Source organism: Anolis carolinensis, unplaced genomic scaffold (assembly GCF_035594765.1).
Source record: "Anolis carolinensis isolate JA03-04 unplaced genomic scaffold, rAnoCar3.1.pri scaffold_21, whole genome shotgun sequence".
In the NCBI taxonomy this organism is placed as follows: Eukaryota; Metazoa; Chordata; class Lepidosauria; order Squamata; family Dactyloidae; genus Anolis; species Anolis carolinensis.
Genome location: NW_026943831.1, coordinates 56,925 through 70,708, shown reverse-complemented (window position 1 = coordinate 70,708; position 13,784 = coordinate 56,925). Strand labels below are relative to the sequence as shown.

At 41.9% G+C, this 13,784-nt stretch overlaps 1 protein-coding gene across 1 annotated transcript in view; it reads left to right on the top strand.

The window, feature by feature from the left end:
* The first annotated feature begins 16 nt into the window (after nt 1–16).
* taf1c (TATA-box binding protein associated factor, RNA polymerase I subunit C) overlaps nt 17–13,784 on the top strand; it is a 39,169-nt gene continuing 25,401 nt past the window's right edge. Inside the window, exons 1-5 of the mRNA XM_062966449.1 lie at nt 17–285; nt 4,874–4,964; nt 5,061–5,173; nt 6,555–6,650; nt 10,669–10,742. Coding sequence (XP_062822519.1) covers nt 121–285; nt 4,874–4,964; nt 5,061–5,173; nt 6,555–6,650; nt 10,669–10,742 — 539 coding nt within the window. The 5' untranslated portion in view covers nt 17–120. The remainder of the gene's footprint in view (nt 286–4,873; nt 4,965–5,060; nt 5,174–6,554; nt 6,651–10,668; nt 10,743–13,784) is intronic.

Sequence of the window (13,784 nt, the reverse complement as noted above, 5' to 3'; positions counted from 1 at the left end):
ACTGGCAGGAAGAGCGCGAGAAGTCCGGCTGCAAGACGCGCATGCGCAATCCCTCCTCCTCCTCCTGGCCGGCGCGAGTTCGAGGCCCGCTGCCTCCTCTTCCACAGCAAGCAAGCAAGCATGGCTTCCTCGGCCGCTTTCCCGGGCCTGCTCTTCCCGGGGATCTTCCGGGCCGGGCCGCCCCACCGCGCCATCACCCGGCCCTCCCCTTTGGCGGCTGGGTGGGGGTCCTATGGGCAAGTGCAGAGGCAGGAGGAGGAGGAGGAGGAGGAGGAAGAAGAGGAGGTGAGATTAATTATGATTATTATCATTATTATTATTAACAATACACCGCTTTGTCTCTGAATCGAGGCACAAAGCAGGCAGGGGCCCTCGAGGTCATCTAGACCAGGGGTCCCCAAACTAAGGCCCGGGGGCCGGATGCGGCCCTCCGAAGTCATTTACCTGGCCCCCGCCCTCACTTTTATAATATAATATATTGTATCTTCTATATATATAAAATGATAAAGTTGTTTGCGCAGTGACTATAACAACAAAACTAAACAACCCAGAAATACGAAATTTGGCAACACAATGCAAAAGGCTTGCCTCCAGGTTACAACAACACAACCACACCACAAAACCACAATCCGGACCCACAAAACTCACAACAACGCATCATGCGATAACAACACAACTAAACACCCCAGAAATACAAAACTTGGCAACACAATGCAAAAGCCTTGCCTCCCAGTTGTAACAACACAACCACACCACAAAACCACACAGGACCCACAAAACTCACAACAACGCATTGTGACTATAACAACACAACTAAACGCCCCAGAAATACAAAACTTGGCAACACAACGCAAAAGCCTTCCCTCCAGGTTGTAACAACACAACCACACCACAAAACCACAATCCGGACCCATAAAACTCACAACAACGCATCGTGACTATAACAACACAACTAAACACCCCAGAAATACGAAACTTGGCACACAACTAAACACCCCAGAAATATAAAACTTGACAACACAACACAAAAGCATTCTCTCCCGATTGTAACAACACAACCACACCACAAAACCACAATCCGGACCCACAAAACTCACAACAGTGCATCGTGACTATAACAACACAACTAAACGCCCCAGAAATACAAAACTTGACAACACAACGCAAAAGCCTTTTCTCCCGGTTGTAACAACACAACTACACCACAAAACCACAATCCGGACCCACAAAACTCACAACAACGCATTGTGACTATAACAAATACAAAATTTGACAACACAACTCATCCACCTCCTCAATCACTACATTCACACTTGGCCTCCAAAAAAACAATTACAATAATAACAATGACAACAACAACAACGAGAATCAACACCATCACAGGCAAGAAACAGCCAGGCACTGAGGCTGAGAGGCCAGTCAGTGCTACACTGGGCCTCCAAAAAACAATACAGTAGCATCTAACTTATCCAACCTTCATGACCACAACAACAACAATAATAATAAACACCTACACAGGCAAAACAAAAAAAGACTATTGTACCACAATAAAAATATAAACCGCACTCAGCAGAATCAGACATTACAATTAACAACAAACCAAAGACAACAGGGATCTCAAGCAATTATCAATCAACACAAAAATTGAAGAAGGTAACAGACTTCAAATACTACTACTAATGTGAGTATAAAGAAGGGTGGAGGTCACAGCATCAATACAACCTAATGTAGACTGACCAACACCACCAGACTCAGACACAGCAACGCGTGGCCGGGCAAAGCTAGTATACATATAATATTGATAATATTATAATGTAATACAATATAACACTAATAATAATACCACATAATAATATTAATTATATATTCTATATTACATATAATATTACAGTATAGTGGTATAGTTCAATATCTATATATATATAAAAGAGTGATGGCATCACGGCAGCGGACAAAACAACAAAAGTAAACACCCCACAACCTCGAAAATTGACATCACAACCCCTCATCCATGCCTCTAGGTTGATACAACAAAAAGAAAAGAAAAATAAAGTCCTAATTAGAGGGAGAGGAATAATTGTTTTTATCCAATTGCTGCCAGTTAGAAGGCTAAGCTCCGCTCACTTGGTCTCCTAGCAACCCACTCAGCCCAGGGGACCCTTTACCTTAACTACCACCAATTCCTCAATACTTTATTTCCCATACCACCATACTTCACCACAGCAACGCGTGGCCGGGCACAGCTAGTAGTAATATATAATGCTAATATTGTGCTGTGCTAATAATATAATATATTGTATGTACATATAATTTGTAAGCCACTCTGAGTCCCCTTTGGGGTGAGAAGGGTGTGATACAAATGTAGTAAATAAATGCAGTAAATAAATAAATAGATTTTAGACTTAGGCTCGCCTAAAGTCTGAAATGACTTGAAGGCACACAACAACAACAACAACAACAACCCTAATTAACTTGACTATCTCATTGGCCAGAAGCAGGACCACACTTCCCATTGAAATCCTGATAAATGTTGGCTAAAATTGTTTTTATTTTTAAATATTGCATTGTTCTTTCATTGTTGTTGCTGCTGTTGTTGTTGTTTTTGCACTACAAATAAGACATATTCAGCGTGCATCGGAATTTGTTTGTATTTTTTTCCAAATGACAATCCGGCCCCTCAACAGTCTGAAGGATTGTGGACCGGCCCTCGGTTTAAAAAGTTTGAGGCCCCCTGATCTAGACCGCCCATCACCCCCCTCCATTGGGCCCCACTCTCCAAGGCAGATCTAGGAGAGGCAACACACCAAGGCCTTTCCATTTATTATTAGTATTATTATTAATAATATCAATATTATTACTACTGCTACTATTAATGGCTTCAGCCTTTCCCGCCTCCTCCCTCACCTGGTGCGCGCCTTCCAAAGCTTTGCTTGTTTGTAATGGTATTTTAATTATTATTTAATTAATTATTAATTATTAAGGGGTGCTTTGCCAGTGCTTTTGGTGCACAAAGGCAAAGGGGGGGGGGGTTAGACTAATAATAATAATAATAATAAACTTTATTTATACCCCGCCACCATTTCCCCACGGGGACTCGGGGCAGCTCACATGGGGCAAGGCCCAACCAGCACAATTTACAAAAACAACAGCATAAATACATTGAATTGAACAATATACAATAAAAATTAAAATAAAACACAGTAAGACAATAAAACAAGAGTTAATACAACAGTAATAACAGTAATAATGGCCTAAGGGGTCTTTTCCAATCATTATTATTATTATTATTATTGACACAAAGACACAGTATAATATAGTATATATATATATATATATATATATATATATATATATATATACATACACTAGATTTCATATCACAAAATCACAAGTTGAGCACTTCCCCAGCATTTAGGAATGTGTGATGTATGATGATGATGATGATTATTATTATTAACATTGAGGCTGGGTGGCCATCTGTCAGGAGTGCTTTGCTTGTGCTTTTGGTGCACAAAGGTAGAAGGGGGTTGGACGAAATGGCCCAAGGGGTCTCTTCCTACCGTCTTTATTATTTTTATGATGATGATGATGATGGTGATTATTATTATTATTAACATTGAGGCTGGGTGGGCATCTGTCAGATGGTGATTATTATTATTATTAATATTGAGGCTGGGTTGTCATCTGTCAGGAGTGCTTTGTTTGTGCTTTTGGTGCACAAAGGTAGAAGGGGGTTGGACGAAATGGCCCAAGGGGTCTCTTCCTACCGTCTTTATTATTTTTATGATGATGATGATGATGGCGATTATTATTATTATTAACATTGAGGCTGGGTGGGCATCTGTCAGATAGTGATTATTATTATTATTAATATTGAGGCTGGGTGGCCATCTGTCAGGGGTGCTTTGCTTGTGCTTTTGGTGCACAAAGGCAGGAGGGGGTTGGACGAAATGGCCTAAGGAGTCTCTTCCAACCCTCTTTATTATTTTTATGATGATGATGGTGGTGATTATTATTATTAACATTGAGGCTGTATTTGTTCCTGTTCGTTTTGGTTTTTTTTTACTTCAAAATAAGAAATGTGCAGTGTGCATAGAAATTTGTTTATAGGTTGTTTTTTTTCTTCAATTATAGTCCGGCCCTCCAATGGTCTGAGAGGCCGTGAACTGGCCCCCAGTTTAAAAAGTTTGGGGATCCCTGATATAACCATCTCTCTCTCTCTCTCTCTCTCTCTCTCTCTCTCTCTCTCTTGTAGGTACAGTAGAGTCTCACTTATCCAACGTAAACGGGCCGGCAAAACGTTGGATAAGCAAATATGTTGGATAATAAGGAGAGTTTAAGGAAAAGCCTATTAAACATCAAATTAGGTTATGATTTTACAAATTAAGCATCAAATCATCATGCTATACAACAAATTTGACAGGAAAAGTAGTTCAGTATGCAGTAATGCTATGTAGTAATTACTGTATTTACGAATTTAGCACCAAAATATCACAATGTATTGAAAACATTGACTACAAAAATGCGTTGGATAATCCAGAACGTTGGATAAGCGAGTGTTGGATAAGTGAGACTCTACTGTATGTAGGTAACTGTGCTGTGTGTGTTAACTGGAAAATGGAAGTGCGTGAAGCCGATTGACTGAACCTGCAAAGTGCTGGGGATTGATTTGATACTGTTTCTGTTCTGCTGCTTCAGAACCAGTTTGGACAATTTTTTTCCAGTGCTGACTGAGTACTGCTGGTTCTCCCCTTGACATTAAGTCTAGTTGAGTCTCTTCCATCTGTATCTTCATGTTGCTTTTCTAGTTGATTCCCACAAAGGTTGGGGGTCTTAGGGTGGTCCTCAGTCCCCCTTTTTGCCTCTTTTGCAGCCGAGGTTCGTCCCCCGCCACAGGAAGATGCCCCTGGAGACCTGGAAGCCCGCCACGGCCGCCCCGCTGCCCCTCAAGCCCCCCGACGCAGGTAAGGAGCCCCCGCTTGACCATTGGGAGGGACCCTTCCTGTATCCCTGCTTCTGTGGCATGAAGGGCCTCCTTGGCCTCTTCCTCTTGTTTGCAGGCTGCAGAGTCCCGGCCATGACCCCCGAGGAGGTCCTCAACTTGGACCAGATCCGGTCGAACGGCACCAGCACCAACACCAGCACTCGGTCCACCCTGGACTTCACGGGACAGGTAGCCACAAGCGGGACTGTATTGACTCAAGTCATTGATACTCATGCACACCTCCATTTGCAAAACCTTGAAAAAGAATATATATATATATTTGCTGCCAAATATCATGCACAGCAGCATAGCGTGCCCTCTTTCGCCCCATGTATTCCCAGACCCCTAAACCATGCCAGTATTCACGGATGGGCATGTTGAGTCTGTGTGCGAAGTTTGGTGCAGACGTGACGTTGGCTACCTTCAGTGCTCTGTGGATACGGGTGAACTATAACTCACGGAGAGCAAATTTAACCACCTTCCAACCCTGCTGCTTTATGAAGTTGGCCGTGTTGCATCTTTGTGGCAAGTTTGGTCCAGATCTGTCCTTAGTGGGGTTCAGAGGGCTGACCTGGCTGCCTCCTCCCTTGGGGAATCCTTTGTTGGAAGGTGTTAGCTGGCCCTGATTGAAGCCCCTCCCTCCTGTCCAGGGAGTTGAAGAGGGACCACCAGGAGATGGGGCTGAGTTGAAGGCCCACCCGCAATAGTAATGATATCTATATATATAAAAGGGTAATGAAATTTTGGCCTAGGACAAAACAACAAAACTACACATCCCAGAAACACTAAACTTGGCAGCACAACCCGTCATCCATGCCTCTACGTTCATACAATAAAAAGAAAAGAAAAATAAAGTCCTAATTAGAGGGAGAGGAATAATTGTTTGTATCCAATTGCTGCCAGTTAGAAGGCTAAGCTCTGCCCACTTGGTCTCCTAGCAACCCACTCAGCCCAGGGGACAGGCAGAGTTAGGCCTCACTTAAGCCTCTTCCACAGATTATCTGATTTTAACTGGATTATATGGCAGTGTAGACTCAAGGCCCTTCCACACAGCTATATAACCCATTTATAATGGACTTAACGTCAGGGGAAAACCTTTACCCTTGACCTTAACTACCACCGATTCCTCAATACTTTATTTCCCATACCACTATACTTCGCCACAGCAATGCGTGGCCGGGCACAGCTAGTTCATTAATAATATGAAAGATGTGGGTGGACTACAATTCCCAAAAAATGTTGGGTCAATCCCCCTAAAACTCCCCCAAAATTCACAGTTGGCCATGTTGGGTCTGTGTTCCAAGTTATAGGTGAACTGTAACTCTCAGTGTTAAAGGTCAATGACCACCTAAGACCACCATTATTCCCAGTTGGCCTTGTTAAATTTGTGTGGTAAGTTTCATCCAAATGGGCTCAGTGTTCTCTGAATACAGGTGAACCATCTCTTAGGAATGGTGGGAGTTGGAGTCCAAAACACCTGGAGGACCCAAGTTGGCCCAGGGTCTTCTCTGCCCTCGATTGTGCTATCAATGCGAGTGTTGGCTCTTCTTCTTCTCTCCGTGTCCTGCAGCTGGGCTCCTTCTTCACGGACCACCCGGACGTGGCCTTTGGCTCCATGGGCAGACTCCTCCAGGAGAACTTCTTCCTTGGGAACGGCAGGGTCCCCGTGAGTAGCAGGACCCCTCCTTCATTATTATTTTATTTCTTACCCACCTCTCCTCATGGCCCAGAATTATTTTTATTGGGATGACTAAATAAACAAAGGAAACCTGTCAAAGACAGAACGCCAGCAAGTAAAACAAAACTCAGTTTATTGAGGTTACAGAACTAAAAACGCCCGTAAGGAACAAAGAACAGGGCAAACACTTGACTTCAGTGTGCTAAATAACCAAAAAGCAGCTCAGTTTGAGCTTAAACAGTTCAAAGGGAAAAACCGGGTTAAACAGGAGTATAATCCGGATTAAATCAAAGAGCTTACTTCAGCTTGGCAAACAATGCAAACAAAAGAGAATCAACAGGAGTTGGAATGTAAACAAAAGACTGGCGGCAGATTCCTCTCTGCTACTCAGGAACAGCAGGGGAGTAAACCAGGCTTGTTTACTCCTTCCTGCAGCGAACGAGAGCGTGGTTGTAGTCAAGATTCAGGTTTAGGGTAACGGCAGTCAGCAGGGTCCCAATCCGGTCCAGAAGATCAAAAGCCAAGCGTCGTCAAGGAATCCAAAGGTCACACCGATAGCCAGCAGAAGGGTTAATCCGGAATCGTAGTCAGTCAGTCCAGCGTCAATCCAGTGAAAGTAGATATTGCCCGTCAAAAAGACGACGGAGGTCCAAGCTATCAAGATTAAACACAAGTTGCACAGAGAAAAACCCCACACAGTTCCTCCCGCCGTCAATGCCCCGTCCTTGGTAAACTTACATATCCAGTAATGAATCACACCCGTCTTCAGGAAATTCCCCAGCAAGAGCCCAAGCGTCCGTCCAGATTACCTTGCCCAACGCAATTAGACATTGGTCCCAAACCCCATTTTATCCCAGTTCAAGCTCATCATCGCTGTCAGCTGCCATCCCAATTCCAGACGCCCCAACATCATCATCCTCATCAGAGCTTAAGCACCTTTGACTACGCCCCACAGCATCCCCAGCTGTGGATCCCGCTCCATCCCTCCAACCAGTCCATGGGTCTGATCCTGCAACCCGCCAATCACCTCCCATGCTTTCACTGCCTGCCTCCCCAACACCCAAATCCTCCCTCACACGAGTCCACTCCATATCATCCTCCTCCGAGCTGGCCACCTCTTCCTCCAAACCCTGAAAAAAACCCTCAAATGAGTCCTCATCTGTCGGCTCTGCAAACAAATCCCGGAGCCGTTTCCTTTCACGCTCCTCGAGAGTGTCTGACTCTCGAGGAGTCTTACGACCCCTTCTTTCATTACCGGAGCCCGAAGGCTCAACCATAACAAAACCTATGCAAGCTGAGATAGTACTGTATGTGACCTTGGAGCAGGGATCAATGCAACGTATATGCCCCCAAACTCGAAAAAGAGATTTTATTATTATTATTATTGTTATTATTATTATCTGCATTTCTATACTGCTTTTCTCACTCCATATTGAAAGGAGGTGGGTGTTCAAACAGCATTCCTTGCAACTCTGACACATTTTTCGAAGAGAAAAAGGGTCTCCTTACATAGAACTTATTGCTGATGTTGTTCTTGATTGTTCGACAACTTGTATATTTATAATTTTCACTCCTCGTACTTTGGCCCAACTCACCTTCATTCAACTTTTTGTATTTTTTTTTATATTCTGCTTTATAATGTTATTATATGTTTTGTTTCACTATGTCATTGTATAAGCATTTTTATTGGATGTTGTCATGTGTCCTGTATGTATTTTATCTTGTTTTATTGTAATTGTTTGGGCTTGGCCCCATGTTAGCCATCCCGAGTCCCTTCGGGGAGATGGAGATAGGGTATAAAAATAAAGTTATCATTATATTATAATTCAGATAAGGCTTGCTGAAGCTCCATCAATTCCAGAATAGATACTGTTTTTCTTCCTTAGCATAAGGAGTCATTGTTTCTAACTTCCTTAATTTAAAGAGTCATTGTTTCTGACTAGGTAAATATGTGTTGTTTTCTCCAAAAATTCTCAGGTCAGTTATCGTCAGTTCAGCCCTTTTCATGCCCAAGTTACCGTATATACGCGAGTATAAGCCGACCTGAATATCAGCCGAGGCACCTAATTTTACCACAAAAAAAACTGGGATAACTTATTGACCCGGGTATAAGCTGAGGGTGGGAAATGCAGCAGCTACTGGTAAATTTCAAAATAAAAATAGATTCCAATAAAATTACATTAATCGAGGCATCAGTAGGTTAAATAATGTATCTATATATATAAAGGAGTAATGGTGTCCATTCCTCCCACTAAACAACAAATGTACAAGCCCCAGAACCTAGAAATTTGGCAACACAACCCACCATCCTTGCCCCTAGGTTCCAACAACAAAAAGAAAAGAAAAAAAAAGTCCTAATTAGAGGGAGAGAAATAATTGTTTTTATCCAATTGCTGCCAGTTAGAAGGCTAAGCTCCGCCCACTTGGTCTCCTAGCAACCCACTCACCAGTGTTAATAAAAGATTTTAAAAAATTAAATACAAATAATACAATAAAAATAATAATAAACACTAAAAAATTAATACAATAAAATACTATAATAACAAAATAACTAAAAATAATACAACAAAATAATAAAATATAATAAATAAAAAAGATAAGTTACAATAAAATTAATTAAAAATACAAATAACGTCAAATAAAAATTCCACAACAATTTTTAACCAATACCACCACCACTTTGCCACAGCAACGCGTGGCCGGGCACAGCTAGTATATGTGTGTGTGTGTGTGTGTGTGTGTGTGTGTGTGTGTGTGTGTATATATATATATATATATATATATATATATATATATCTGGATATAGATATACAGGTACATGGATCTATATGTACAGTAGAGTCTCACTTATCCAAGCTAAATGGGCCGGCAGAACCTTGGATAAGCGAATATCTTGGATAAATAGGAGAGATTAAGGAAAAGCCTATTAAACATCAAATTAGGTTATGATTTTACAAATTCAGCACCAAAACGTCATGTTATACAACAAATTTGACAGAAAAAGTAGTTCATTACACATTAATGCTATGTAGTAATTACTGTATTTACGAATTTAGCACCAAAATATCACGATATATTGAAAACATTGACTACAAAAATGCGTTGGATAATCCAGAACGTTGGATAAGCAGGTCTTGGATAATTAAGACTCTACTGTATATAGGATTTGCAAAGACCTGCAAACATATGAGGGGAAAATTCATATATCAGATTAATGTAGATAGATAGATAGATAGATAGATAGAGATATATAAATATACATAGGGATTGCAAATGCATGCAGGGTGTTAATGCCTATATATCTGTTCATATGGTCTGCCCTTGTTTTTATTGTCTCCTTGTTTTATTTTGTAATGGATATTATTTACTGTATTGCTTATTGTATTGTGTTGTGCTGTTCTTTTATATGCTGTTTACATTGTATTGTTTTGGGCATGGCCCCATGTAAGCCGCCCCGAGTCCCCGTTGGGGAGATGGTTGCGGGGTATAAATAAAGTATTATTATTATTATTATTATTATTATTATTATTATTATAGGAGAGTTTAACAAATATTTCAGGGGAAGATACTTTTATAAGATTAATGGATATATATGTTTCTTCTTCCTGACTTGCAAGGGCGTCTTTCCCTTTTCAAAACATTCCCTTGGTTAAGAGCGAGGGAGGCTTTGAAAAAGAAAACACACTGATAAAGGAGGGTAAGATGAAAGATAAATATATCATATATTGCAAGCAATGGCCTCTAGCTTCTGTTGACCGGCCTTCACCTTGACCCCATTATAAGCCGAGGGAGGCTTTGTCAGCCCAAAAAAAGGGCTGAAAAACTCGGCTTATCATCGAGTATATACGGTAATCAAATCTTGACCGCCTTTTCTTTCTCCATAATGCCATTTCCAATGTTACGGTGGTGTCTTCAGCCTTGCAAGGCTTTAATAGGCCCTTAGTCAGACCCCGATCATACACTGCCATTCACCCCACTCATGGCCACTCTGTCTCCTCCCTCGCAGGCCAAAGCGCGGGGCGAGGTCTGCCGCGTGGCCCGTATCCTGAAGGACCTGGACGAACGGCCCCACAGCAACAGGTCAGTGGCCCTTCCTTTGTATCTCTTCTTCTCCCGGCTCTGGGTTCAGGAGACACTCAGCTTTTGGGCTGAGATGAGGGGGGTTTCACGACCCAGGCTGCAGAGCACCAATAACCATACACAGAGGCCAGAATCTATCTAATATCTTTATTGAGGAAATATATAAAGTTAATAAAAGCAAGTGTAGGAAATAGTTCAGAAGTAGATCTTTCAGGAAAGGTCAAAATTAGTCCAGAGAAACAATGTCCAATATGAGATATTAAGGTCCAAAGTTGTAATCCAATAACCGAAACACTCACTTTGCCAAGCAAAGTGAGGGGAGAAGACAAGGTCCTTTAGTCCATGAAACTTAGGCAAGGCAAGGAAATAACTTGATTCTTGGATACAAGGCTTAATTCAAGGCAACAAAGAACAAGGAGCAAAAACAGGATCCGTGGTAAATTCGTGGCGAGGTCAAGGAAGGCAAGGCTGGGTCCGTGAAGCAAAACAAGGTCCTGGGAAGCAAAGCAAGGCTGGAAACGGGAGCGTAGTCCACACACAACCTACTCCTGTAGTTGACGAATTGACTCCGCAAGACTCCTTCGTGGGCAAAACACCTAAGTAGGGTCTCGGTTTCCCGCCAAGAGCAGATTCTCTGGGGAACCAGAAGCGAAAGCCATTCTCTGGGTCCAGATGCATGACTCCCTAAAGTTTCTCATGGGAAGCAGGCTAATCAACCATTTGTTTGGCCGCGATTCTCAGGCTTCTGCGATTAGCCTGTTGAGCTCCTCTCTGTTGTTGACAATAATCACGGCGAGAAAAAGGGGGAGATTTTGGCTCAGGGCTTGTTTGGCAAACTTCTGGAAGGCAAACCTCCTGCAGGTGCAAGGGTTCCAGTTCTGGCTGAGAAAGTTCCAATTCTGACTGAAACGGAGGAAAACCTAAGTTTTCCTCTTCATCTGTCACAACAGCGCTAGGAACGGGACTACATGGCCCATGAGTCATCACAGGGGGCTTGTGGTCTCTCAACCCTCCTCGCTTCTGGGTGGAACTCTGCACCGGGTCAGAGAAGATACCGTATACACTCAAGTATAAGCCGACCCGAATATAAGCTGAGACACCTAATTTTACCACAAAAAAACTGGGAAAACATTGACTCCAGTATAAGCCGAGATACCAATTGAGCACCGAGCACTAATTGAGGCCTCAGTAGGTTAAATGTTTTTGAATCTTTTCATCAAACTGTAATTTAAGATATGACTGTTCAACTCTGATTAAATCATTATTCTCATCATCTTCAGTGTAAATGTGCTTATACAGTAGAGTCTCACTTATCCAACACTCGCTTATCCAACATTCTGGATTATCCAACGCATTTTTGTAGTCAATGTTTTCAATATATCATGATATTTTAGTGCTAAATTCGTAAATACAGTAATTACTACATAGCATTACTGCATATTGAACTACTTTTTCTGTCAAATTTGTTGTATAACATGATGTTTTGGTGCTTAATTTGTAAAATCATAACCTAATTTGATGTTTAATAGGCTTTTCCTTAATCTCTCCTTATTATCCAACATATTTGCTTATCCAATGTTCTGCCGGCCCGTTTACGTTGGATAAGCGAGACTCTACTGTATATCCTTTTAATAATAATAGAGTAAAATAATACATGTAATAATAATAATAAATACAGGAAAATAATACATGTACAGTAAAACCCTGCTAAATCGAGCCCCGCTCGTCCGAGCGTCTGGGCAATTTGAGCCAAATTCCTCCCCCCGCCCCCCACTCACCCCGCCAGATCCCAGTGCTGCTGGAATCCAGCTGGGTGAGTGAGTGAGTGAGTGAGCGAGGGATGGAGGGTGGGCTCTCTCTCTCGCTCCTCCGCCATGCTGGGCACCGGTGCTGCCGGCTCCAGCATGCGAGGGAGCCGAGGCACGGGCGGGTGGGTGAACAAGGAGGACTTTTGGGGCCCTTCTGTCAATGTTTTTAAAGTTAATGTTTTCAATAAATTACGGTGTTTTGATGCTAAATTAATAAATACAGTAGTTACTACTGTAAGAGGGGCCGGGCTGTGGCGTAGCTGGCTAGTAACCAGCTGCTATAAATCACTACTGACCGAGAGGTCATGAGTTCAAAGCCCGGGTCGGGTTAAGCCTCCGACCATAAAAAAAAAATAGCCCCGGCTTGCTGTTAACCTAGCAGCCCCGAAAGACAGTTGCATCTGTCAAGTAGGGAAAATTTAGGGACGCTTTATGCGGGAGGCTAATTTAACTAATCTACAACACCATAAAACTGCTCACGAGGAAAAGAATGCGGAAGAACAGCCACCAATGGACGGTGAAGCAACAGCTCCCCCTGTGGCCGGAATCGTGAAGCTGGAAAGATGTTAAATGCCTCTGTGTCTGTCTAAACTGAATGTTGTTTGTCTGTTGGCATTGAATGTTTGCCATATATGTGTTCATTGTAATCCGCCCTAAGTCCCCTTCAGGGTGAGAAAGAAGGGCGGGATATAAATACTGTAAATAAATACATAGCTTTACCGTGTATTGAACTGCTTTTTCTGTGTATTTATTGCAAAACATGATGTTTTGGTGCTTAATTTGTAAAATCATAACGAAATGTGACATTTAATAGGCTTTTCCTTACTCCCTCCTTATAATCCAAGTTATTCGCTAATCCAAGCTTCTGCTGGCCCGTTTAGCTTGGATAAGTGAGACTCTACTGTAATAAAAAATAGAGTAGAATAATAAATGTAATAATAATAATAATAATAAGATCAGAGTGAAATAATAAATGTATTATTAATAAAATAATAATAATAGAGTAAAATAAATGTAATAGTAACAACAATAATGGAGTACAACAATAAATGTAATAATAATAGAGTAAAATAATAAATGTAATACAGTAGAGCAGGGGTCCTCAAACTTTTTAAGTGGAGGGCCGATTCACAGTCCCTCAGACTCTTGGGGGGCTGGACTATGATGAAATAGTCCCAAATTAGGAGTGTTGTTGTGTGCCTTCAAGTCGTTTCAGACTTAGGTCAACCCTAAG